Source organism: Lissotriton helveticus, chromosome 7, assembly GCF_964261635.1.
Source record: "Lissotriton helveticus chromosome 7, aLisHel1.1, whole genome shotgun sequence".
Taxonomy (NCBI): Eukaryota; Metazoa; Chordata; class Amphibia; order Caudata; family Salamandridae; genus Lissotriton; species Lissotriton helveticus.
The window spans coordinates 1807563212-1807587928 of record NC_136068.1 but is presented as its reverse complement, the minus strand read 5'-3'; the positions used below and the strand labels follow the sequence as shown (position 1 = coordinate 1807587928).

At 43.6% G+C, this 24717-nt stretch overlaps 1 protein-coding gene across 3 annotated transcripts in view; it reads right to left on the bottom strand.

Moving 5' to 3' along the window:
* Positions 1–18976: 18976 nt before the first annotated feature.
* LOC144770792 (phospholipase A2 inhibitor 25 kDa subunit-like) overlaps positions 18977–24717 on the bottom strand; it is a 248743-nt gene continuing 243002 nt past the window's right edge. For all 3 annotated transcript variants that reach the window (XM_078655547.1, XM_078655549.1, XM_078655548.1), the window contains one exon: positions 18977–21515. In XM_078655547.1, the coding sequence (XP_078511673.1) occupies positions 21322–21515 (194 nt within the window). In that variant the 3' untranslated portion in view covers positions 18977–21321. The remainder of the gene's footprint in view (positions 21516–24717) is intronic.

Here is a 24717-nt window from a genome sequence, read left to right as displayed (position 1 = left end):
TAATAGACTTTTCCTATGTAGGGAGCACATTTACCGATTCGGTAAATAACGAATCGGTATTTACCGATTCGGTATTTACCGAATCATCATTTACCGATTCGGTAATTACCGAATCGGTAAATGATATGTAGGAAGCACTTCAAACAGTGCTTCTGGGCTTTAAGGATTCGTTATTTACCACCAACTATTAGTTGGTGGTAAATAACGAATTCCTATGTAAATGCAAATATGTGCATTTACACCTGTGCCATGTGACAGACATACATCCCCTTAGGGCATGTATGTGTGCCACATGTGCACACAAGCACTAATCAGGGGTGCAGCAGGGTGTCAAAGTGACACCCTGTCACCCTTGAATTTTTTCCAATTTTACAGAATCGGTATTTACCGATTCGGTAATTGTCATTCATTCCTGTGGGCCTCCAGGCCCATAGGAATGAATGGCAAATACCGAATCGGTAATTACCGATTCGGTAAATACCGAATCTTACCGGTATTTTTTACTGAATAATTACCTACATTGCATTTACTGATTCGAAAATACCGAATCGTTAAAATTCTGTATTTTCGAATCGATAAATCTAAATTACCTACATCTAGCCCTATATATATTTAGGATTCGATATATATGATATATTTGTAGATAGGAAGCCGATATTCTGTCAATCGATATTTTTACCTCAATATTGTGGCAGCTCGATATTCTTCTCCTCGATATTCTGTCAGAGATCTGCGGGGAGGTGCTAGGGTGTGGCTATGGGAAGTAGGAAGTAATGCACGAGTGAAGGCTGAAGAATAAAGTAATGCTTAACTGCAGAACATCTGGTGTAATCTATTTGCATAGTCCCAGCCGTATCAAGATGCTACATTCAATACACTCTGTGAGTACTACCTACCATGCTTAAACTAGAGGAATTGACTGCCCTGTGTATCCGGGAGCTGGCTTCAATTCCCTCACCAACAATAACCATTGTCCGTCATGTTATAAGAGGGGGTCTAGCCCCTCCTCCAGTTTATGTTTACAGCTCTATTCTTTTCTGTAGGTTTGATCCAGGTCTCTGCATCTGGTTTTGCTGTTGGTCTTTAGATTTGGCCTCCTCCAATTGCGTGTGTGAGGCTCAGTGCCTGGGTGGACTGTTATTTGTAGGCCCTAAAAAGGGTTTCGTCTTGGGTACTATTCTATTGACACAGTGATTACGGGCCGACTGCTCTTTCTCCTAATTCATTTCTCCAGGAGAACTGAAGGTGCCTTTATTGTTGCCGGGGTATACCTCCTGATCACTGGACCACTGCTATCTCCATCCTCACCTAGGCTGGAATCTTCATGTTCCCTAACTGAAGGGGTGATGTTTGCTGGAGAATGAGGCATCTGAGTGAGATGTGACTGCACTAACTGTACAAGAGTTTTTCTACCCAAGTCATCCTGGCTGACTGTCAAGCCACCTAAACAAAATTCAACTGCCAAAATATATATCCAGCAAGCATTTTGAGGTGGATGCAAAAGAAATCCCTAATTCCTTGTATGATACTTGGCCAAACATCTACACAAAAATAACTACTGCTCAGTGTAGAGCAGTGGGTGTCCAGGAGTGAATCAGGTAGCTAACTGAATTTTAACATTATTGAGGGCTTCTTGGAGCCAGAGTCTAACGGCCATGGTATCAAAAGAAAGGGAGAACAAAAGATACAATGACTTGTTGGAAAATATAATTAAATATAAAGCATTTCCACAAATCTGACACAGGCACCGCAAAAGCCTAACATGTTTCTTTTATATTTAAAGGATGGCACCAACAGGAGCACAAAGGAAAGAATAAGTAGGTGACCCAGTGGTTCTCACAGGTCATTTAAAGGCAGACTGAGGTTGGCACCAACCTGAGCACTGCTAATGCGGCTAAGTAGAATCAACAGTGGTAGTGTAATCTCCTATACACGCTTGCAGTGCCTTCATCAATCAACCTTCTAACACTAATGACAAAGGAGTGAAGTTGTTTCTTGTTAGCATTGTGGGTGATTTCTTCCCAGCACTGACCTCTAAGGGGAAACCAGTTCAGACCAGGATTATTTTGTGTAGAAGTCATATGAGCTTATGCAGACATTGAATATAATCTACTCTAAGGCTTATTGTTTGCTTAAGATAAGGGGCTCCAACGTCTGAGTTAAGTGGTTTTAATAAATGTCCAAGTGACCTCAGGTGTGAAACTCACAGTGTGAAGTCATTGATTACCAGGGAGAGTGGCATTTCATATGCCTGTCATGCTAAGTACATTACAGAGAGGCTTCCTCGAAAACCATATTATTTCTGGTATAGTTTGCCAAGATTACCTATGGGTGTTCTGTTTACTAAGCAAGGTCATATGGGTCACATCTAAATAAGCAACATTGCCCTTTGCCTGTCATTTAAAGTTCTTATTATGTTATTTTGTAATAAGAGGAAATCTGTAACTTACAGTGAAATAGCACAGATTGGGAAAGGGCTAATTTATAGTCATTAGTACATTTCAGAATATGGTCTAAGTCAATTAGGCTCATTGTCCCCCCACCCCCTCCCAATTTGGCGTCTACTTCGTGTTCCTGATTTACACTTTCATTACACTTAGGGGTCTATTGTGATAGTTAGTGGACAAAGTCCGCCCGCCATCGTTACGGCAAATGGGACCGCCCGCGTTATATGTGCGGCGGTCCCGCGATTCCAATTAGGATGCGCCTGCCACACTGGTGGGCGCATCCGGTATTTTTCACAGTACGGCGGGTGGTGCTGCAAGTAGCACCTGCCGCAATGTGAAAATTGCATGTTGTGCATTTGCATGCACAACGTGACAGGCACAGTGTGGTGCCTGCCAACTTGTGCATGCAAATACAGGGGGGTACCATAGGTACACCTCATGTGCCCCCTAACATCCTGGGGGTCCAATGCGAGCACCACATGCCAAAGGCTGCTATCCGCCTGCAGTGTGATATGGATGGCGGTGTCTTGCAGACACCACCACCATATTCAACCCCTTTTCCTCCTGGTCGACTCGTAGACGGGCGGAAAAGCAGCGGGCGGGCTTCCCGTCCGCCGCAATACCCCTGCCATCATAATGTGGCGTGGTTAAATGGCATGGGGGTGGTATGTTATGGCGGGTGGATCGCCACCGCCGTTTGGGCGACGACGATCCGCCTGCCATACTAATATACCCCTTAGAATCCAACTGTAGCAAAGTGGGTTCCTTCCTTTTAATCCTCCTGGATTTTTCTCTTTGACTACCTGGTTCTTAGACGTTTGCTGTGAGGCATTCACAGCAACTGAGTCTATCTCTAATATTATCTGTGGAAATGGATTGAGAGTACTAACTACAAACTTTTAAGATAAGGTCTGCTGCAGTGCAGCTGGTTAAGAGGCTCTGGACTGGCTATACACAAACACACTCTTGTACACCTGTGTGTGGGTTGAGTCTATGAGACTAAAATCTTGTTAAGTCTGTGCACAAGTAGTCTGTCAAAGAAGGGACCCATCAGGGATTGGTGCAGACCTGGTGTAGAACCTAAAATGTGACTGGACATTCATATTATGCATCTGTAGTGCTTACTGGGAAGCTGTGTGCTGCCTGCATTATACCTTAAGGACAAAATCTGTGCCACCACTCAGTTTTGCCATAATTAGCCCTAGAGATACCAATCAGGTGTGAATCTAAGGCTAAACATGTACCACACATGCAGATCTACTGCAACTTTAGTGATAACGTTACACTTTATGGCATTTTTAGAATGCAGTGATTGGCCAAGTTCCTGGATAGGGAAAAGGTGGGGAGGAAATCTGCAGTGTTAATTGCTTCATACCACTGCACCTGGACTGGCAAAGCCAAGCCTACAGAAATAGAGGAGGAGACTAGATCTCTGACACCAAACCCCAGAGGGGCTTCCCTTTGAAGTTTTGGTGTGAAGGGATAAGGCAGAGGTGTCAGTTATGTGCAGGGCTGAGTGTCCCAGTGAAGGTCTTTTCATTGACCATTTCAAGTCAGAATCTTTAAATGTCCCAGAATGTTGTGGTGGAGGGATGATGTTATACTCTAGGACTGGGCAGAGGTTTTATCTTCTAAACCTTTCCCACTACCTTTAAAAAAAAACCTGCATAAGGTGTGCATCAATATAAAGTCCATGTAATCCCTATAACTTTGATCTCTTTTCCAGAGAGTGGTAGATTTGGGAATAAACTGCTCTAACATTCAAGTGGGTAGCTTCAGCATCGGTCAAGAATGAAATGGGATGGCCATTCTTCTCACCTTCTAAGTATGGGCCACTTCGGTTTACAGCTAGAATTGTACCAATCATACAATGTTCCTCCCCCATAAGGCACCATCATAGTGACTGATCAATTCCACTGTATCATTCAAAGACTTAAAAGGTTGGTAATGTTAAATCCAACAACTTGCCACTGTTGAATTTATCATAACTAGTACTGAAAATCAGTTACGGACTTTCTTTTCAGTGAGCCAAAATGCAGACTTCTTGTAGCCTCTCCTGATTGGTCAGCCTTACCAGGCTTAGCCAAACTGCTTTGATGAGGTGATAAGTGGCTTGCATACAACAGAGGCTATCTGATGGGGGGAGCTCTGCAGCTGTAGACAACAGGCCAGGTCAGAGGCTTGGTAAATAAAACTGGACTTCAAAGAGAGCAGGATATTAAGGAATGTAAGGCCTACCCCCTCTCTTACTCTTCCTCCCAGCCAGATGGCAGGCCCCGTAATGGCATTTGCAGAAGGTCTGTGAGGGGGAGTGTTAATGGAAATGAGTCAAACAAGTAGGTTGGTAAAGCTGGGTCTTACTCCAATGGAGCGAAATTCTCCATCTCGAATTTTAAAAGTGCAGTGCTTTGTGGGATTAGACTATGTCATGCTTTAGAGGAAGCTGTCATGCTTTTGGGTGTCACCCTGCACCTCGTTGGGCAGCAGTGTCTCCTTGCTTGTTGCCCCAGATCATTTTATAAATATGTGAGAGATGGATAGCTACTCAGATTTGCTGCCTGTAGGATACAAGAAAAAGCCTGCCCTGCTTGAACCCTGGTCTGCATCCAAAAGACTTGCTCTCTGAAGGTCTGAAAGTGCTGCACACTTGGAACTACAGCCCTAAGGACTTTGCCTTGCTTCAAAAACCATTAAGAAGTGACTCCATGAAAGCAAGAGGTTAACAGAGCTTCCCTGCACCATCTCCTCCAAGACGTCCCCAGCCTGGAGTGCGTCCAGTGGACTTTTATTGATTTGGTGAGGGGCATTATGGGAATTGTAGTCCAAATTTACAGGGACCATCCCAGAGCTTTTGACACTTTGAACCCTCAAGAGGAACTTTAGAAAGAAGTTCAAGAAGTTTGGAGAAGTGTGGATCATCTTTTGAATAAAGCTCAATAGGGTGACTAACTTGACATTGAGAGTCAAGCGGGCTATCTTCAACTGTGACCGGGTCAGATTAATCCCACTGAAAGCTCTGGAGCCCTAGACTTCTAGGATTTGACCGGGGCCTCATGGAGAAGCAATCCGATGAAGTCTCACTGAAATCAGCCTGCTGGAGGAGACTGCCCAACGTCAAGAGAAAAGTCAGATGGCAGAATTTTCTCACTTGGTGTATCTGAACAGGGCTCCATCAGGGTCAATCTGAAACTTTGACTTTGTGCCAGTTAAGCACTTTCATATGTCCCAAATTGGCACTATACATATTTAAGCACTAGAAAGTGATAATTCTTTAAATAATTTACATTCCCTACATGGGATTTATGTTGTTTACAACTATTTCCTGTTTTTATACATTGGTGTGGAATTTTTATTGTGTATTTTGGCTCCCTTATTTAATGTATTGGTGTTTTTAAATGCTTTATTCACTTGTCTCCTAAGTTAAGCCTGGCTGCTCACAGCAAGCTACCAAGGGTTGAGCCAGGGGCAAGGGCATTGAAACTTGACTGGACCATTATTGCGTTGGTGACCTTATTGCTAGTGGTAGGCACATACTTCTCCCTACTAAAAAATCCACACTCCAACACTTACCTTTTTAATACACTGCACCCTACCCATTGAGCTGAATGGTCTTGAGCCTGACACCATGAAATTAATAGATTATATCCAAACTAGACTGACCAATTAGTACTGAAATGCAGTGTTTTCTATAAGCAGTCTACTGGTAAACTTGTTTATACACAACGGGCCTAACAGTGTGTGTGTGACTTCTTACAAACATGTCAGTAGTCGGACAAGCACCATGATTAGATGGCATTAATTCATTATCCTTTAACACAAGCCTCTCACAATAAAATCATGTAAGAAATCAGAAAGATATTATTTAAGACAAAGTCATAGAAATATATATAAGAGGGGCATTAAAAGGAATATTGCAATCTGGTGCGGAATGCATTTATTGCTATCTAAATGCAAGATGGCCGCTGCGTTGCTATTCATTTGGAAACCAATCGAGCACCAAACATCCAGCAACATCCTGCCTCAAAGCCCTTGTTACCCCTTTCGGCACTTGGGAGTTAAGAGTGTGCACAGTGTCGATGCAAAGATCAAGAACCATCGGAGGCAGGCAACGTGGCGGCTGCAACGGCAGCACAGGAGCAAATCAGATAGTGTGCCTCTTTAAGAGGAGGAAGAGTTCATGTTATTGGCAGACCCCATCAGACGCGGCCAGCCATCCACAGACTTCTTTGAAGGCTTCTCTAAATCTTCTCCATTAATACAATGCTGAATAACCAATAATCTCTATATTAGCATGGCCTGGGGCAGCCCCCATCAAAACTATTCCTGGACAGAAGATAACTTTTCAACCTATTGCAACTCATCACTCAGTCAGTCCACACCAATCACCAAACCAAAGCATAGCACGTGAACTGACGCGATCTCATATCTTACACCCGAAGGAGTTGACAGGTCCAACAACTTTCCTAAACACTTTTAGGTACAAACTGATCACTCATTCTCAATACAGAGAGAAACTTTGAGTCTGGAATAAAGAATCATCACTGAACGTGTCCTGATGTCCTCTTTGAGTCCCAAACTGGACCTCAACACCAACATCAATTCAGCATTCTATAAATGCTCTTATAAATCAAAACCTTTATTCAACCAGTCTATATAAAGGAATTCTAAATACCCCATATACACACCATATAAATCTTGTTTAAATGAGGCACTTGCAAAACTCAGGACAGAAATAAGAGTCTTAGAAAAAGTGCTGGAAAATAGGCAAATTGTCGACAGCTAAACCCAAATTGAAATCCATGAGAATAACATACCAATGTGAAACACAGAATGCAAATGTGCACACATCAGATGTAAATAGGTGAGTATCATAGCCCAGTAAAGCCTATCTGTAATTTCATCAACGAAAATATTGCAGAACCTAATTCTACTCTTTCCAACTAATCCAATGAAAAATTAAATGAATTCTAGAGTTTTCCATCATGAGATCAATAACTAAAACATAATCACACTATCTGTGAATCCTCAAACCCCATTCTCTCTCCCAGAACTGCCAGTAATTGGAGCTCTTTTGATATTCTACAGCCACAAAAATTGCTTTGAAAACAATCAAAAATATGCAATTCAGTTATTAATTCCATGACCTTTTCCTGCCAAGCTGATAAAAGACCACCTATTAATTCCTGATTAGCATACAGTTAGCAATGAATATGTGCAAAAAGGCACATATTCCATTCACCTAAGAGTGCACACTTTACTCCATTCTGTAAAAAGACCAACATTGTTTGGCTGTATTGTTATCTCTACACAACGAGAAAATGGAATAAAGAAATTAAACTGAAGACCCTTGCCTTTATTATATATTGTTTTGGAACCATATAATCAGCTCTTTATGAAGTATTAATTAATGTGGTGCACCTGTGCTTTTTTCTAAATTGTTAAATTCCTGAGGGAATAGGCACTGTGACAGTGGGTGCCGTTCGGTGTGCACACTGACCCCCGTAAGAATATAAGGGTTAAGATATTGAGAGCAATAGCAGGTTAGGTGCTGGCAGTGAGTAGGTTCCACTGTCTTCCGAAAACTCTTACTGTTTGGGGTACTCTTTGCATTAAGAGGCCCATCACCAATCTATCATGGGTCAGCAAAGTCATCGAAGAAATGTAGTGCTGTTCAACGCAACTGAATAAACAAATGCTTGCCATCTCATTACTTTCCCCTACACATTCAGGATTCATAGTTTGGCACAAGACTGCCACAGCTACAATAAAAGTCCTCAATTACATCCTTCAAATGATGGATAAAGGGGATTCTTGCCGCCTCAGTCTATTAGGAATAGTCTATCAAAGCATCCTTCGGAATACGCTTGAATGTGGAAAAGGTCTAAGAGTGTCAGTACTCAGCTGGGTTAGTTAGAAATGGGCAAATCCACCTCTAAATTGAATCCAGTGTACAGTAATATGAAAAACAAATATTTACTAATATCCCAAAACTTCCTCAAAAGGTTTGTCCCAGCCATAATTGCAATGTTAACAGACTGCGGCTATTCTTCCTTTCTCTCTGTTAAATCTCTTGATCTATCATTGACAGCACCGTCTTACTTAAACCATACTTCAACAAACTGTCCCAACCTGCAAATTTCCACTTGAGCCAACCAAGGGATCAATTAAAGATTACTGCTCATGTAGTCACTCTATCTAGAATAGATGCTGGTAATAGAATCCTAGCAAGCCTCCCAGCTAACGCCCTTCCTTCTTTCTCTCATTCAGCATTTCACCTTATTTTGTTTGACCTCATCTAACCTATGCAAGGAGACCTCTGCTAGCTCTCCATATAGATCAGCATTCAAATGAAAATTGTCTGACTCACGTTCAAAGCCGCCAACACCTGTCACACCAACAAATCCATCTATCTAACTTATCTTTTGAAAATCTCTGGTAGTTCTAGAACGTCTGGCAGCAGTGACTCTACTGTTTAAACCCACTTAATTCAGAACATTGCAAATACAATCTTTTTCTGGCTCTAAACCTGCCTTTAGAAACAACCTACTGATTCAACTAAGAAAGACCCATGTTTTCTCTCCTTCAAGGAAACACTGACTCTCTGCTATGGAACATACCTAAAGGACAATGACTTTAGTCAGCCCAAATGCCCATAAGATTTCATGACAGTCTAGATGCTTACTTGCTCTCCATCCTTACCACCTTCTCTATCTCATCGCCTGATCGTCTTGGTCTGTTTGTCTTACCAGTATCTTTCCCCTATTCTGCATTGCTCCTCCACCTCTACTTCCCCATCCTCAACTTCCTGCTCTATTTTGAATATACTTATAATGCTGCTACTTTTAGGTCTTGCGTTTTCCAAGACCTTTGCATTTTACTAAAATAATACGTATAATATACTTGCTTAAAGTGACTTAAGTCACCTCTCTTCACCCACTGATCTGTTGTTTTATCATTCCCTTTATGTTCCCAGCCATTACAGAACAAAGCAAGGGGCAAGGGAGCAGCCTCCTTAATCCTCTATTTATGTCACGTTGAGTGACTGCATTTTTCTCTTTCACAAGGTACACATCCGCACACAAGGAGTTCCCTTATCTCCCAATTTTGCCTAATATCGTAGTAGGGTTGCATCAAACAGGGGCAGCCCTATTACCCGAACCTGGGGCAAGTAAAGTATGTAATAATAACAATCTTTCAAGCACAAAAAATCCACATAAAATAAAAGCTCAATGCAAAAAAAGATACCCATAAACAGAAAGCACAAAATATTACAAAAAAAGTATTTACTAGAGCAGTAGAAAAATTGCATTAAAACAATAAAGAGTCAGGTGCTCATACAGTTACACAACCAACAATACAAAAGGAACAATTGACAATGTAAACAATAAAACAATGGCAGAGGCAAAATAAACAAAAACAGCTGAAGAAAAAATTGTAAAAACAGAATTGGCAATAGATGCTTCCTCTTTAATGTGTGCCAAAGATGAGCGTTTTTGCAATATTATGTGTTTTCTGTTTATGGGTATCATTTTCTTGCATTGCACCTTTTTTTGGGGGTTTTGTGGAATGTCTTTGCTTGAACCATTGTTATTATTCCATAGTGTCAAACTAGAACACATTTGAAGTGAGCAGAGGGCACTTTCCAGCTTTATCAGTTCCTGTCTCCTTCCAATGCTGTTGTAAATTTCTTTTGAAGTAGCCTGCTTCTATTTCACAAAATACAATATTGTGTTCCAGGACTCAGTTTCACCAATGTTTCTTTGATAAACTAAACCCAGAAGGAAAAACAAACTTGATGGTGTTTAATTTGCCCTTAAAACAGTGAATACAACGACAGTAGAACTAGCGCCAACACCCACAGTGCCGAGAGTGTGTTTGTGATGGTTATTCTTGGCAGGCAATCCAAAGAACAACCCCAGACACTCAGCACCATGGGCGTTACACCTTCCTGTGAAGACTTCTCTGCTTTCTTTAACCAAAAAATCGACAACATAAGAAGCGATCTCCTCAATGACGCAATCCTCTACTCCAACCACCAACACACAGCAGCGTCTGAACCAAAGAACAATGCTACATGGTCATCCTTTGGCACCTACTCCGAAGAAGAAATTGGCAGATTGCTCAGCACCCTGAAACCATCCAATCACCTCACTGACCCCCTTCCTGCTAACACTGTAAAAGACTTTACCCCTTTGCTCCTCCCACTCTGGACTAAGATTATCAATAGCTCTCTTCAACAAGGATCCATCCCTAGCACCCTCAAAGTCGGACAAGTCACACCGCTACTACAAAAAACAACAGCAGACCCCACTGATCTAAACAATTATCGGCCTATTACAAATATTCCCACTCTCGCTAAACTGTTGGAAAAATGCGTACAGCTACAACTGACTAAACACATAGATAAGTTTGATCTCCTCAACCCTCATCAATCAGGCATCCGAGCTGGGCACAGTACCGAAACTGCTATGACTCACATAGTTGACGACGCCCTCCAAATCCTAGACCAAAACGATACCTGCCTCCTCATCCTTCTTGATCTCTCTTCAGCATTCAACACAGTTAAACATGAGAACCTACTCGAACTATTAAACACAAGAATGGGCATATCTGGGACTGTTCTCAAGTGGTTCACTTCCTTTCTACACAACCGGTCTCAGAGATTCAAAAGCAACAACCTGATGTCCTCTCCGGTACCTGTATCGCTAGGCGTCCCTCAAGGATCCTCATTCTCCCCAACACTGTTCAACCTAGTTATGGAACCTCTCACTACTTTGCTACAAGCATCCAATGTTCACTTTCACATGTATGCCGACGACACCCAACTTTATCTCAAAATACAATCTCCCAAGGACATCATGCTTCTGAACACCACGATCAGAAACACCCAATCCTGGCTTGCCGAGAATCACCTTAACCCCTTCGACGCTCATGACGAGCTGGGCTCGTCATGCAGTAGCCTCCTGCTACGCTCATGACGAGCCCAGCTCGTCATGAATGTGCGAGGATCGCGAAATCCCAGCACAGCAGGGGAATTCCCATAGCATCCAAGAGGTTAAACTCAATGCGCTGAAGACTGAATTCCTCCTGATCTCACCTCCCGCAAGAATCTCTACCGCTCAAACATGGCTTAAGCACCTAACGGCTCTAAATGTACAACCTACCATCGTAGACTCAGCAAAATCTTTAGGCATAACACTTGACACCAATCTCAACATGCAGCAACATATCAGCAAGGCAACGAAAGGAGCGAACTTCCAAATCAATACCTTGAGAAAACTTAAACCCTTCCTTCCAGCCAAAAACTTCCACACTGCAGTACAATCTATAGTCATCCCTCGCATAGAATATGGCAGCATCGCCCTCTGTGGACTCCCCCTAACTACTACCGCACCCCTAAGAGCGTCCCTTAACGCACCAGCGAGACTCATCACTGGCTCAAAAAAACACTCGCATATTTCCCCTGACTTTAAATCCCTGAACTGGCTACCTTTTGAAGCCAGAATACATCTGAAAATCGCCTGCATGACACACAAAGCTGTACACATGAACTCACCCGCCTACCTCACTCAAAAGCTGACAATTTCTGGTGGCTCTAGAACTACTAGAAGCACAAACAATCTTCTGCTGAAGCCTCGAAGATTTCGGAAGGAAAAAACGTATAAACGCTCCTTCTCAGGAATGCCGCCCAGGATCTGGAACTCACTCCCTCCTGAAACCAGGCTCATCTCCTCCAACAAACTTTTTAAGAAAGAAGTAAAAGCGATCCTCATGGCTAAATACACTTGATCTATTATTCTGTATTTCTCAAGAATCCGCTCTGTACTACCTGCCTGACCCCATGGGCTATTTGTTTTACTTGTATTATTGTCTTATCTGATTGTATACATTCCCTCTTTGGATATGTCTATATTGTTGACGCACCCGTTTGACTTTGCATACTGTACCTACTCCACCTTAACTATTCCTACTCTACTAGTACTACTGATGCACCTGTGTGACCATGCACCCTGTACACACCTACCTCAACTGTGCCTACCTTTATGCTATCTCCAAAAGCATGTTAAGCATGCTTAAACAAGTATATGCTCCTTCTTTTTGTACCTTTATACTATTGGCGCAACTGTTTGACTATGCACCTTGTACCTACACTACTTCAACTTTGACCTACCTCTTGTATTTTGACCTACCTATGTAACTATGCACGCATCTGTTTGACTATGCACCTTGTACCTACACTACCTCAACGTTTACCTACCTCTTGTATTTTGACCTACCTATGTAACTATGCACCTTGTACCTAACTACCTCAACTATTACATACTATTATTCTATCACCCCCTTGTCCTTGTAAAGCGCTCTGATATCTGCAAAGATCTTGTTCGCGCTATATAAAACTTCAAAATAAAGGAGCAGATATTGATAATGTCCTGTCAGAGGTGCTGCTGTTGATGTTCTCAACCCTTATAACACACTAGGAGGTTGCGACGACCAACGATGGTTATTACACTGTAGCCCGCGTGTGTCTTTTTATGGACTGGGCTTGTTTGGACATTTTCTTTACAGTGGAAGCGATTAAATCTGCCACAAAAAATCAAAAAACAAGCGATACAATGGCAGATGAGGACGAAAAACAAACAGTGAGTGGTTTTACTGGAATAATAGCTGTTAGTTTGATGAGGCCTTTCATCACACCAAGGGGGCTTGGCAGACATCAAGTTGCTGATCGCGAGCATGGAAAGTAAACCTCCCGGCGAGATGCTCAAAGCGGGGAGGACAGGTTTCTCTTTGCGAGTGTTCGCGTATGTTCGCGACCGCTCGCAATGAGAAACTACCAGTCCATGTTGAGAAAGCTGCAGCTCGAGTACAAATTTACTCGAGCGGCAGAAAACTACAGCTCGCACTGTGCAAGATGTCGTTTTCAATGACTGCACAGTGCCGTATTCTTGTCTGCACTGTGCAATCATTGAAAACGGCATCTTGCACAGTGCGAAGAGGGTACTAACTTGAGTAGTGCTATGCGTAGATCGCATAGTGCGAAGTGCACTTAGCGTAGCTACGTGTAGCGCTACTTCGCAAACTACGCCCAGCCCTAGCTAAGACCCACCAATCCGAGCAGAGCGGTCTGCCATGCTCGGTCAAACGGCTCTGTCCAGTGAAAGCAAACCACACCCAGTACCATTACGTCTTGGTTTCAAAACTGTCTACCGCAAAACCGGATAAGACGTCGAGCACAATCTAGCCCCGCCTTCCTCGGGTCGAATGCTGCTGACCCTACCTAAACAGTGTAAACAAGCAAGTGACTAGAGAAGCACCGAGTCTGCTGCTTGAGGCACTCATGGGACATGAAATATTGATAACACCGGGTGAAACGAAACCCATGTAACTCGGTATAAAAAAAGATAGAAAATAATGTAACCGTTATCGCAGCCAAGCGTTAATTTATTCTTGGTTCTCCAAACATTGGAAGCCCAATTAAAAAGGCTAAAAGAGTTTATTTATTCATTAAATCAATAAAATAAAATAGTTCTTTTCATTTGACCTTTGATGGTGCTCAATAGTATTCTTTCAATTGGATGACAGATAAGCTCCCTTTTGTCCAATGCACTAAGCGTTTATGAGTACCGAACCAAAGGGATGACGGCAACGCTCCCCCGAATCCAATAGGAGCAAAGAAAACACTTCATTTTGGGGAGTGAATACAACCACAGTAGAACTAGTGCCAACACACACAGTGCAGAGAGTGTGTTTGTGATGAGTATTCTTGGCAGGAGCAGATATTGATAATGTCCGGTCAGAGGGGCTGCTGTTGTTGACGTTCTCAACCCGGATAACACACTGGGAGGTTGCGACGACCAACGACGGGTATTACATTGTAACCCGCTTGTGTCTTTTTATGTGCTGGGCTTGTTTGGACATTTTCTTTACAGCTGAAGCGATTAAATCTGCCACAAAAAAATGGAAAACAAGCAATACAATGGCAGATGAGGACAAGATCAGGCAGTGAGTGGTTTTACTGGAATAGTAGCTGTTCGTTCGAGTAGGCCTGTTATCACACGATGGGGGCTTGGCAGAGCTGCTCTCTATCCCACGTCGTTATCAGGGCCTCTTTCCCAGCAGCACTAGTGTGGGAGGAACGTGTAGTGTGTTCCTGTCGTAGGATCTTGGCCTGTGAGTGTTCCAGACAGGAGCAGGCTGACCATTTAGTCAGCAGGGTCGGACTGGGACAGAGAATAATCCCGGACACCAAGATAAAAGGGGCCCACATTAGTGAATTGGAAAGCTAAACAAGTGGATAATGTTGTCAAATGTTGGCAGTTGTGAACATGTAAAATCATTTTATGTAAAAAAAATTGCAATGTGTGAAAGACTGCATGTGTTTTATATCGAGCTGCAGGCAATGTATGGTTTAATATTCGAGAAATCAACAGTAGAAACCGGCCCATCAGACCATAAAACAGGCCCACAAACAACCCAAAACAAGCATTGGCATAGCCAATAGGTCTAGCTTTTGGGACCTTATAAGTATTTAGTAATGTAGCACAATATCCTTGGTGCAACAAACAACTGTTGCATGGCTAAACACTTATAAGGTCCCAAAAGCGAGACCTATTGGCTATGCCAATGCTTGTTATTTCCTTCTTTCTTGCTGTGTTGCCTTCCTTTAATTTTTTCCTTCTTTATTAAAACTTTCCTTTTTAGGTCTCAGCCTGATCCAGCGCATGGGCTGGTCTGGCCGAGACTTTTAGTAGCTGCTTTGGAAAGTGCTACTTTCCCGGCGACCAGCATAATATCACGCGTACAATCGCGCTCACGAAGTGCACAGCACTTTTTTTTCTCACGCGCACATGCGCACAACTCGCGTTTTATTTTTTTTCATTATTTCTTTTCGCGGCCTGGCCGTGCGGCCAATGCTTGTTATTAATGTTTGCATGAAGCATGATTAGATACGTTTCTTTGATCAGCCTTTCTTTCTGCAAGTAGATATGCAGCCAAAGATAGTAACGGTATTACAAAAAAGATACTTTCCTTGTCTGTAATATGTGCCTATTGTTGCAGTTTTTGCAGTCTAGAAACAAAGGCACTCCCAACTGTAAATAAGTGTGGCAATTTAGACTTACAACTGTACGTCAGTTTCTTGTCTGTATACTTCTTAGCATCTCGTCAGAGGCTGATTTTCAGTTGCTTCCTCTGTCTGTTTTTTGAGTGGGGGCTAACTGGGAGGCCGCATTCTGAGGCTGGAACAAATTGCAGAACGTTGAGATGATGGGGAGAAATTATGAGATTTGATGACTGAGGCGAGGCCAATCCGAAGACTTGAATGGTGTATCGTGCCAGGACAACAGAGCGAGAGCAGCCAGTGCCCCTAGGTATTACATGCAGAACGGCCTTGCAGCGTCTGGGAGACCACATGGTGTCCGGCGGCCAGATGACAATAGCGGCAGTAATGATGGAGGTAGGGAAAAACGGCCTCTTTGTGGGCGTGCCTCCATCCCTGCTGGGATTAATCAATGGGGCCATTGCTAACAATGAGCAGGACAGTGGAGCGACTGTCAGGTGGCGGATTTACAATTAATTCCCACAATGCCTGACCCCATCATGGCGGGCATGCCAGGCAGCAAGGTCTATATAAATCTTTCATAGCAAAGCCCTGAATATAGATGCATGCAGGTGCGCTGCAGCCCTCGATCCTACCAAAGGCTTCTGAAGCTAATGTTAAATGATTGGGGTCCATAGTGATGAGACACTGAGGGCAACCCCCTACCACACCTTGACACACCAGCTCCCACCTGGGATCAATAACACAGGCCTATCTGCACGGGAGGCTCTGCTGCAATGTACTTCTGGGATTGGGAGTAACCCCGGGGACAGGAAGATCTGGAGGCAGTGGGGGCTGCCCTTCTGTCCTTCTGCCCTTTCAGAATAGTTGAGGTGCTTTGCATACCCGCCTATCCTAGGCCTGGGCTACCATTTTACCAATTGTGCAGTGAGCAGTAGTTGGTGGGGAATGGTTAAACCGGTAGGGACTAAGTCGCACCTCTAACGCTTACCACCTATACAGAGGGCAATGACAAAGCACTTACAAAAGACCTTGTCTGAGACCCCAACTGTAGATACCTTTGCTCTATAGCCCATCGCTTGCCTTTCTGCCTTTAAAACGGGTGCAGGCCAGCAGTGTGTTGAGCGACTTTGACACAGCGAAGACGAGAGGCACACACCAAGTCACTAACCAGAGCAACACTATGGCTCTCAAAAAGGCCCATTATCCTCTCTACAAGACTTCAAACGGGAGATATGGGAAGAACTGAAAGCTGATCTTGCATCCTCCCTAGATGCCCTCAGAACGGATATCCACAATCGCCTAACCTGTCTGCAACAGCATGTGGCTCATTGGGCACCCAAAACCTGGACCTTACCACCAAAGTGCAAGGGCTGGTAAGCTGTGTGGGACACAATGAAAGCTCAACTAGCCTCCTCGAAACACATATGCATGCCTCTGTCCTGAAGTACAAAGACTTAAAAAAAATATTGAGATGCATTCACTATCTGGAAGAGGAGACGGTGGGTCCTGATCTGGAGGTTTTTGTGGTGGGCATGATCTCTGAATTGTTAGGGGAAGGAGCCACCAGGACAATGCTTGACAGAGTCTATTGAGTGGGGTCGCTGGAGCCCAGTGGAGGGAAACACCTCAATGATGTCTTGGTGAAGCTCCATTCCTTTAAGGTGAAGGACTCAATCCTGCAGGCCACACAGAAAGTTGATGAGGACTCATTTCAGAGAGCAACGTGCTCTCTTTTTCAAGATATCACCCACAACGCTGGCCCATCGTCTGCAATTCTAGCCCATCACAGATAGGTTTTGTCAAGAGCATATGAAGTACAGGTGGACAAACGCATTCGGTCACTCTTTTGAATTCCAGAACAAATCTCAACATTTTACAGAGGCAGCAGCTTTTTTGGGAGTGGTGACCCCTCAGCACGGGTAGGGGGCCAAAGGATGCGCCCAGAAGCATGGCCTCCCTCACAGACAGTGGACGAAGGCTGACTCAGGGGAGTCCACAAAGTCGAAGAAGCTGGTGGTCTGGAGGCCAGCAGTTCGACAAGGAAACTTCGTATGGGCAATGGGATGTTAAACTGGATTATCCAAGCTCATGGATAGGCAACTGAATGTTTGCTAGGTTTTTCTAGTGGGCTGTACCCCTTCTTGGGGATGAGGCCGGAGTGAGGGGGAGACAGGAGACAGGAATGGGAGACAAACTTCAGGTCTATGCTTCAGTTCTAGCTGGTAGGGATTGTAAGAGAGGTGGAGATAGATGACATGACAGTTGTTGAGTCACTAGCAGAGAGGGTGGTTATGGGAAAGCCATGGTGCTCACTACTCTAACATGGAACGTTAAGGGGTTCCATGGAAATTCTGGAAATTTTCGAAATTCTGGAAATTCTTTTTAGATCAGTGTCATGATATAGTAGCCATACAGGAGTCCCACCTCAAGCATAGTGAGGGCCATAAGTTGAGACACAGAGCATGCCCTTTGATGTACAAATCATCTGCCTCTACCAAACACAATGGGGGTAACGATTCTCTTCCACTCCTTGCTGAAATTTCAACCTGAAGCTTGTAAAACTGACAAAGAAGGTAGGGTGTTACTGGAGAAAGGGCGCATTGCTGGTAAGATGTGCACTTTTGAATCAATTTACGCCCCCAATACTGTTTCTAGATACACTTCTGTTATCACTGTGCGGCTTTGCGGAAGAGGACATTGTCCTATTGGGCAAGTTTAACCTTACCTGGGACTCCGGGACCCATCCCCATAGAACACCCACCTGGAGTTTTCTGGAAGCATCAAAATAGGAGTTCTACTCCTAGAGGCCAGTGGAGGACTGGAGAACTGTTCACCCGACAACCCAGAATTGCACATTCTTTTCACACTCCCATCACTCATACTCACGCCTTGAATATGCCTTCATCAGTCAAGCCCTAACAAATGCAATATTAGGTGTAACTATTATCCCAATTACATTTTCGCACTATGCCCTGGCTGGAGTGGGCCTCACCGATACCTACATTTCACCGATACATATGGATGGGAATGGGTATTTGGAAGGGATACCTCCAACATGCACCCTCCAACTTTTCATTATATCTCCACTTCTAACCCCATTTTAGGAGTTAGAAAACAGGTATTGACTCCTGAAATGGGTTAATGTATTGCAAGACAAATATATTTTTGCTGTGGCAAACACTGAAACAGATGGTTTGTAACGCAAAAAATACTTTGTACATCATGCTCTCTGTCCCGTAATTGGGTTTATGTTTGAAGGCGGATTATCTGCTGACACTATCAATAGGTGTTAAATGATTGACAGGTACCCAACCACCAGCTCCAGCACTTGGACTTCATTGCTATTTACTGCTACGGTTTGTGTCTACCAAGTCCTCACACTGTCTGAGGTCACCTTCAGGTGGCCAGTAGTAATTTACAAAAACCCTATATAAAATATAAACACATACATTGTTAGAACACCATATACGGTCCAATTTCTTTATTGTATCTTCATTAATATGATGTCATCAGTAATTGTTAAACAGCAGCTTTTATTGGGTTTTATCAACTATAGACATTATTTATCATTTATATCAGGAGAAGAAATAAAACGGGTAGCATTCTTCAGGTACATTTCTATTTTGATAAATGAAAAAAAAACAGGGTTTTTTAAGTACCAGCGCAAATAACATGTAAAACAAATGGAAAGCAGTTATACAATGTGAATTTCAACTTATGCAACACTTTGCGGGTTAGGAATGGAATGCACTGTCTCATAATAATAAAAAAGGTTGGAATCATTCAACTATGTGCTGTCGCGTCTCCCTATGTGTGTATTAGAAGGAAAGGGGAACCCAATGATTAATTGGGGATGGGTTACAGAATTTGGAGGAAGAAACCAGGGAGAGCACCATTGATAATGGTGTAATGATGTGGATCAGAATAAGGGGGTTTGTAGAGCTGGTATTAATTTTCACGTTGTGATGGCGGAGGGAAAGGGGAACCCAATGATTAATTGGGGATGGGTTACAGAATTTGGAGGAAGAAACCAGGGAGAGCACCATTGATAATGGTGTAATGATGTGGATCAGAATAAGGGGGTTTGTAGAGCTGGTATTAATTTTCACGTTGTGATGGCGGAGGGTAGCCGAGGACCAAAGGCCTTTAAATATGGGATGGCGAGGGAGGGGGATCCTCTTCAGCCTGTTTCTTTTACTGTATGAGCACGGTATCGTAGGTTACAGCTATAGGTTGTCTGCATATACGACTGGCCTCCTCCCAATGCAGTGCAGAGCTTTCTGTCTCACCCCATCTGAGTAGTGCCATATGCATTACGAAAGAGCCAGCAGGGGTGTTGGGCCTTCCATGGCACACTCAGTAGATGCTTGACCAACAGATGGGCAAGGTTAGCAAAGAGTACCAGCACCCTGTGTTTTTTTTTGTCTGGGGAAAATACCCAAAGTGGTAGCCTCCCATGAATTTAATGTGGTGAGTTTGTGACCATGGTTAATGAAGCATGTACTGCGTGCAAGAGTGTATGATGTGGCAGTACCAGAGAATATGCTGATGGTCGGCGACCTGGCTGGGACATCTGGGGCAAGTGAAATTAGCTGGTAGGAACATATGATTTAGTTAAGAGGGTGTAGCATATGCCCTATGGTTGATGTATTGGGGTGCTCCAGGCCTCTAGACCACAGTGTTGTGAAGAGGTCTTGTTAAATCCTCCTCTCGGAGGCATCGAAGGTGACCCAGAGGAATGCCTATTTGTTCCCTAATAGCTTTGAATAGCCAAGGGATATATGACGGTACCATGCGTACTTTTACAACGCGTACCGTTACAACGCTACTTTTACCACGCAAGTCGTTACAACGACTTGCGTGGAGGGGCGCTGGATAGTAAATTTTTTAATTTACTATTCCAACTCCAGTCCCCGTGGACTCTAGGGAAAGGAGTTGGATAGTAAATTAATCTATTTACTATCCTGGAGCGCCCCCCAGCGCAAGTCGTTGTATCGACTTGCGTGGTAAAAGTAGCGTGGTAACGGTACCGCGTTGTAAAAAATGCGTGGTTACCGTTGTATACCATAGCCAAGTGATGAGGTGTTGACCTCCCCCTTGATGATACAGGCAGTATTGTGTATACAAAAAAACTAAATCATCACTGTAGAGGCGTTAAATACATACCCATTGTTTTGTAGATTACACCCATTGTACTCAACTGACAGTTGGGTAACACAGCTGTTCACATATTCCTCAACACACACACATGTACAAACCTGCCCCCCGTTTGTGCCTCACACCCTCCTCATATCTTTAAATAGAGTTTCTAGTAGTTTAATGAATATAAAACTAGTTGGATGATTGTGAGTGGCAGGTGTGCGAATGTCCAGTTAAAAATGATGTGCCGACCATTGTTCTAATGAAGCAAACCTTGTTCCCACAGCAGTAAGGCAGTCCCTTGGATGCACTTTTGGCAGTGAGCAGAGACTTCTGCTGGAAGAGAGAGTCTAATAAGGGTTATTTTTGAATCAAGTGGTCTTTGTTTGGGAGCCATTAGTAATACTCAGGGGCTGTGAGAAAGATTTCAATTCAAAGAAATTGGAATTTAAGACAGAAAGTAATTACATGAGAAGTAAAGAAGGGATTATGATGAAATGCAAGTGAAATACAAAGTATTGAAACATTTTAGGAAGACATCTAGAGGCATATGAAAAAATAAGACTCCTGAAGGAAGAACTCCAGAGAGCCATGGGCCTGTGAAGACATCTGCATCATGTGTTACTGCAAACCAGTGTGGCTAAGAATGAGCACCATTGATCCAAAAGAAGGTCAGAAGGGCAGTCTCAGTGCAAGGAGCCCACTAAGGGCTAGTAGAAAGACACTCTTGTGAAGGCAGATGCCTCCATCTGTGCAGGCCAGGTCAGTCACTACAGTTGTATCTCCAGCTGACTCTGATGTACTTTGGAAGGCACAGAAACTTGGAGTGGCACAACCACGTGTAGCAACCTTAGTCGTTGTGGACCCTGCAGAGAGAAAACAGTAGGCTTCATCAGAAAGCATAGTGGATTTTAAATATCTGCTCGATTATCATGTGCTCATGTCTAGAGTTTGTCATTGCATCTTGACTCTCCCCTAGTTATTGTTATGTGTACTCCATCCATTACTTCTAGCTGCACCCCACCTGTTTGCTCAACCTGCACCCAAACTAATCCTTCCACTTGTCCTCAACAGGGTCTCCCATCAGATCCTTCACCTGCACTCAATCTGTATTGGCCACCTGCAGCCCATGTGGTTGCCCCACCTGCACCCCAAATATTCCCTTGGGTATGATGGTTGAGGGGATTAGCTGTGTGGCGGTGCTCCATATCCTTCACTAAACTTAGAAGCCCCACTGCCAGGCACTCATCAACCTTGTTCTTGCAATTTTATGTGACAGTTGGATCTCTGAGTGCCACAGCCAGACAGCAAGCAACCATGGGAGTTATCCACAAGTACTCTTCAGCGCAGCACCTCCCATCTAATGTGGACCCTGCCACCAAATGTCAAATCTGCTGATTAAGTAGGACTCCTGCTGCTGTGCTCAGTTTCCTTGAGCATAGCTGGCTTTGTGCAAGCCATGACCTATACTCTTCCACTGGGCCAGCAAGATGGGTTCAACAGCTTTTGATAATCAACCTGAATCCCGCTCGGATGGCCATCTCCACTGGATCCCTGAGCTGTGATGGGAAAACACCAACGGCCTCCTTTACAATCAATTGGCATAGGGTAGCACCACAAACCTTTTTGCTGCAGAACACCAACACCAGCCCTTGTACCATTGTGCAAGGGTGCCTCCTTTGCAGGCACAATTGTTTTTGAGCACGAAGGGGCACTTCTTGCATAAAAACAATCATGAGAGGCGTTTTCCTCTTTCTATGTGTGCTGCAAAGTGCAGCACACATGGAAAGGGGAAAAAACGAAGAGAAAGGAAAACATTTCTCCTCATTACACCTGCTCTGGGGAGCCATACGTTTTTGGCACTGCCCCTGGTTTATGTCATTTTGTAAATCTTGGGCAGTGACAAAATCCATGGGTGTTGCATGAGAAAACCCACTGCAATGCCCTTGGAATGCCTCCTTGACGCAGGGTAAGGCAAGGCAGCGCTTTGTGCTTTCTTTGCCTTACTCCAAATCCATGAGGACATGCACAGCCATGCCGGGTGTCTTTGTGTCACCTCATAGATATGATTGTGAGGCCTGCGCCACCAGAGCATCAAAAATGTGAAACTCTGGCTGCTCAGGCCCTCAAATGTGCTTCCATGACAGAGGATGTGAACATTGAGATGCAGACATTGGCCACCATGCACATTAGTATCCATCCCACATTATGTTACCAGTGCATGACCGAGCTACATGGCCTGTGCGCCAGACGTTTTTAGAAATATTTCAGCATCTAGGGCCAGATGTATGATGCCTTTTATAAGTCATAAATGGCCCATTGGGCCGTTTGCGACCGGTAAAATCCATTATTCAAATGTACCAACCCTAATTTGCAAGTCAGTTACCTATTACTGACTCGAAAAATAGGGTTTGCGAGACGTTACTAGTAGGGGCATGCCAAGGGCATTGCTTCCTAATAGCGAGTTGCACTGGTATGTAGGAATGTTTGGCAACAATGAATGTGGTTGCAAAACATTTGCAGTTTATCACCTATTTCAAATTGGTGGTAAGCTATTCGCAAATGGGTCAGGGCCCTCAAGGGACCAGTCCCCTTTGTGAATAGGGGAGGCGCAAATATTTTTTCAGAGCAGGCAGTGGTCCCACAAACCACTGCACACTCTGAAAAATTAAAAGAAAAGTAATTATTTTTAAAAAAAGCAGCCACAGACATAGTGGTCTTCAGACCTCAGCAGGCCCCCATCCCTGTGAGTGCCGGACAATACCAATGGGTTGCAAATTGCGACCTGCCTTCTGAATATTAATGAGGCAGGTTCCTTGAGACCCATTTGGAAATCACAAACAGTGTCTCGTAAGCTGTTTTACATCTGGTTTTGCGACAGGAAAAATCGCAATTTGCGAGTTGCAAACCCTGATGGTCATACATCTAACCCTACACAGCACAGCAAACTTTTACAGGACAAGATTTCCGATGTATTCTTGACAGAACTGGGGCGTCTAAATCATTTGGTGCCCACTGTGCCGTCACTTTAAAATGAGAGCAAGTTGTCCCCCAATATGGCTACATGAATATTTGCCATAAACTTTACTCTTGGATGCAACTTTCGCCACAAGAGATTTCAACTTTGACAGTCAGGTTGAGCTAAGCAGTTTTTCAACCCAAAGCCAGCGATCTTCAATCTCTACAGTCTGTGCACATCTGTACATATGTGTATCTATACCTATATATCTATAGATAGGTAGATAGATAAATAGATGGATAGATAGATAGATAGATAGATAGATAGATAGATAGATAGATAGATAGATAGATAGATAGATAGATAGATAGATAGATAGATAGATAGATAGATAGATAGATAGATAGATAGATGTAAATGGTGTTATTGACCCAAGGCAATTCTAGCCCTCAAAGCAGGGCCTAGCAACAAATTACAGAAAGCCTTGTAAAAGTGAGGCTGTGAAATCCACAAGATTTCACTGCGTCACTTCTACGACGCCACTGCATCAAAACCTTACACCTGCTTCAAGCAGGCGTAAGGAGTCACACAGCACAAAAGCATTAGGCATTGCTGAGCATTGCTGGAGTTGCGTCATGCTTGCAACAAGACTCCAGCAATGCGTTACCTGTACGCCAACAGATGGTTGATGTATCTGTCAATCCTTACGACGTGGTGCGCCGCATTGTAATGCAATGCATTCTTGGTGGTGTGAGTGTTATTTTGCATGACACAAGTAAACTGATGCATCTCTGCTATAATGCAGAGATGCGTCAGGTTCTTGTAAATCTGCCCCTTGCATTTTAAAAAAGTGAGTCTGAAGACAGCTGCATGCATTTAAACTTGCAGTTTCAAAAATCTATGTTTCCATATCTCTTATTACGAGATGAGTAGAAAAATAATTCATGCAGCACAGGCTCTCTATTACATATACTGCACAGGTACATTTCATAAGCTGCAATTTTTTCTGTTTTTGAGCAACCCACCTGTGTTGGTGCACATATTCCATTTCATACAGTTGAGACCCCTCAGACTCACGTGGACCCTTCACACCTACTCCCTCTGGCATC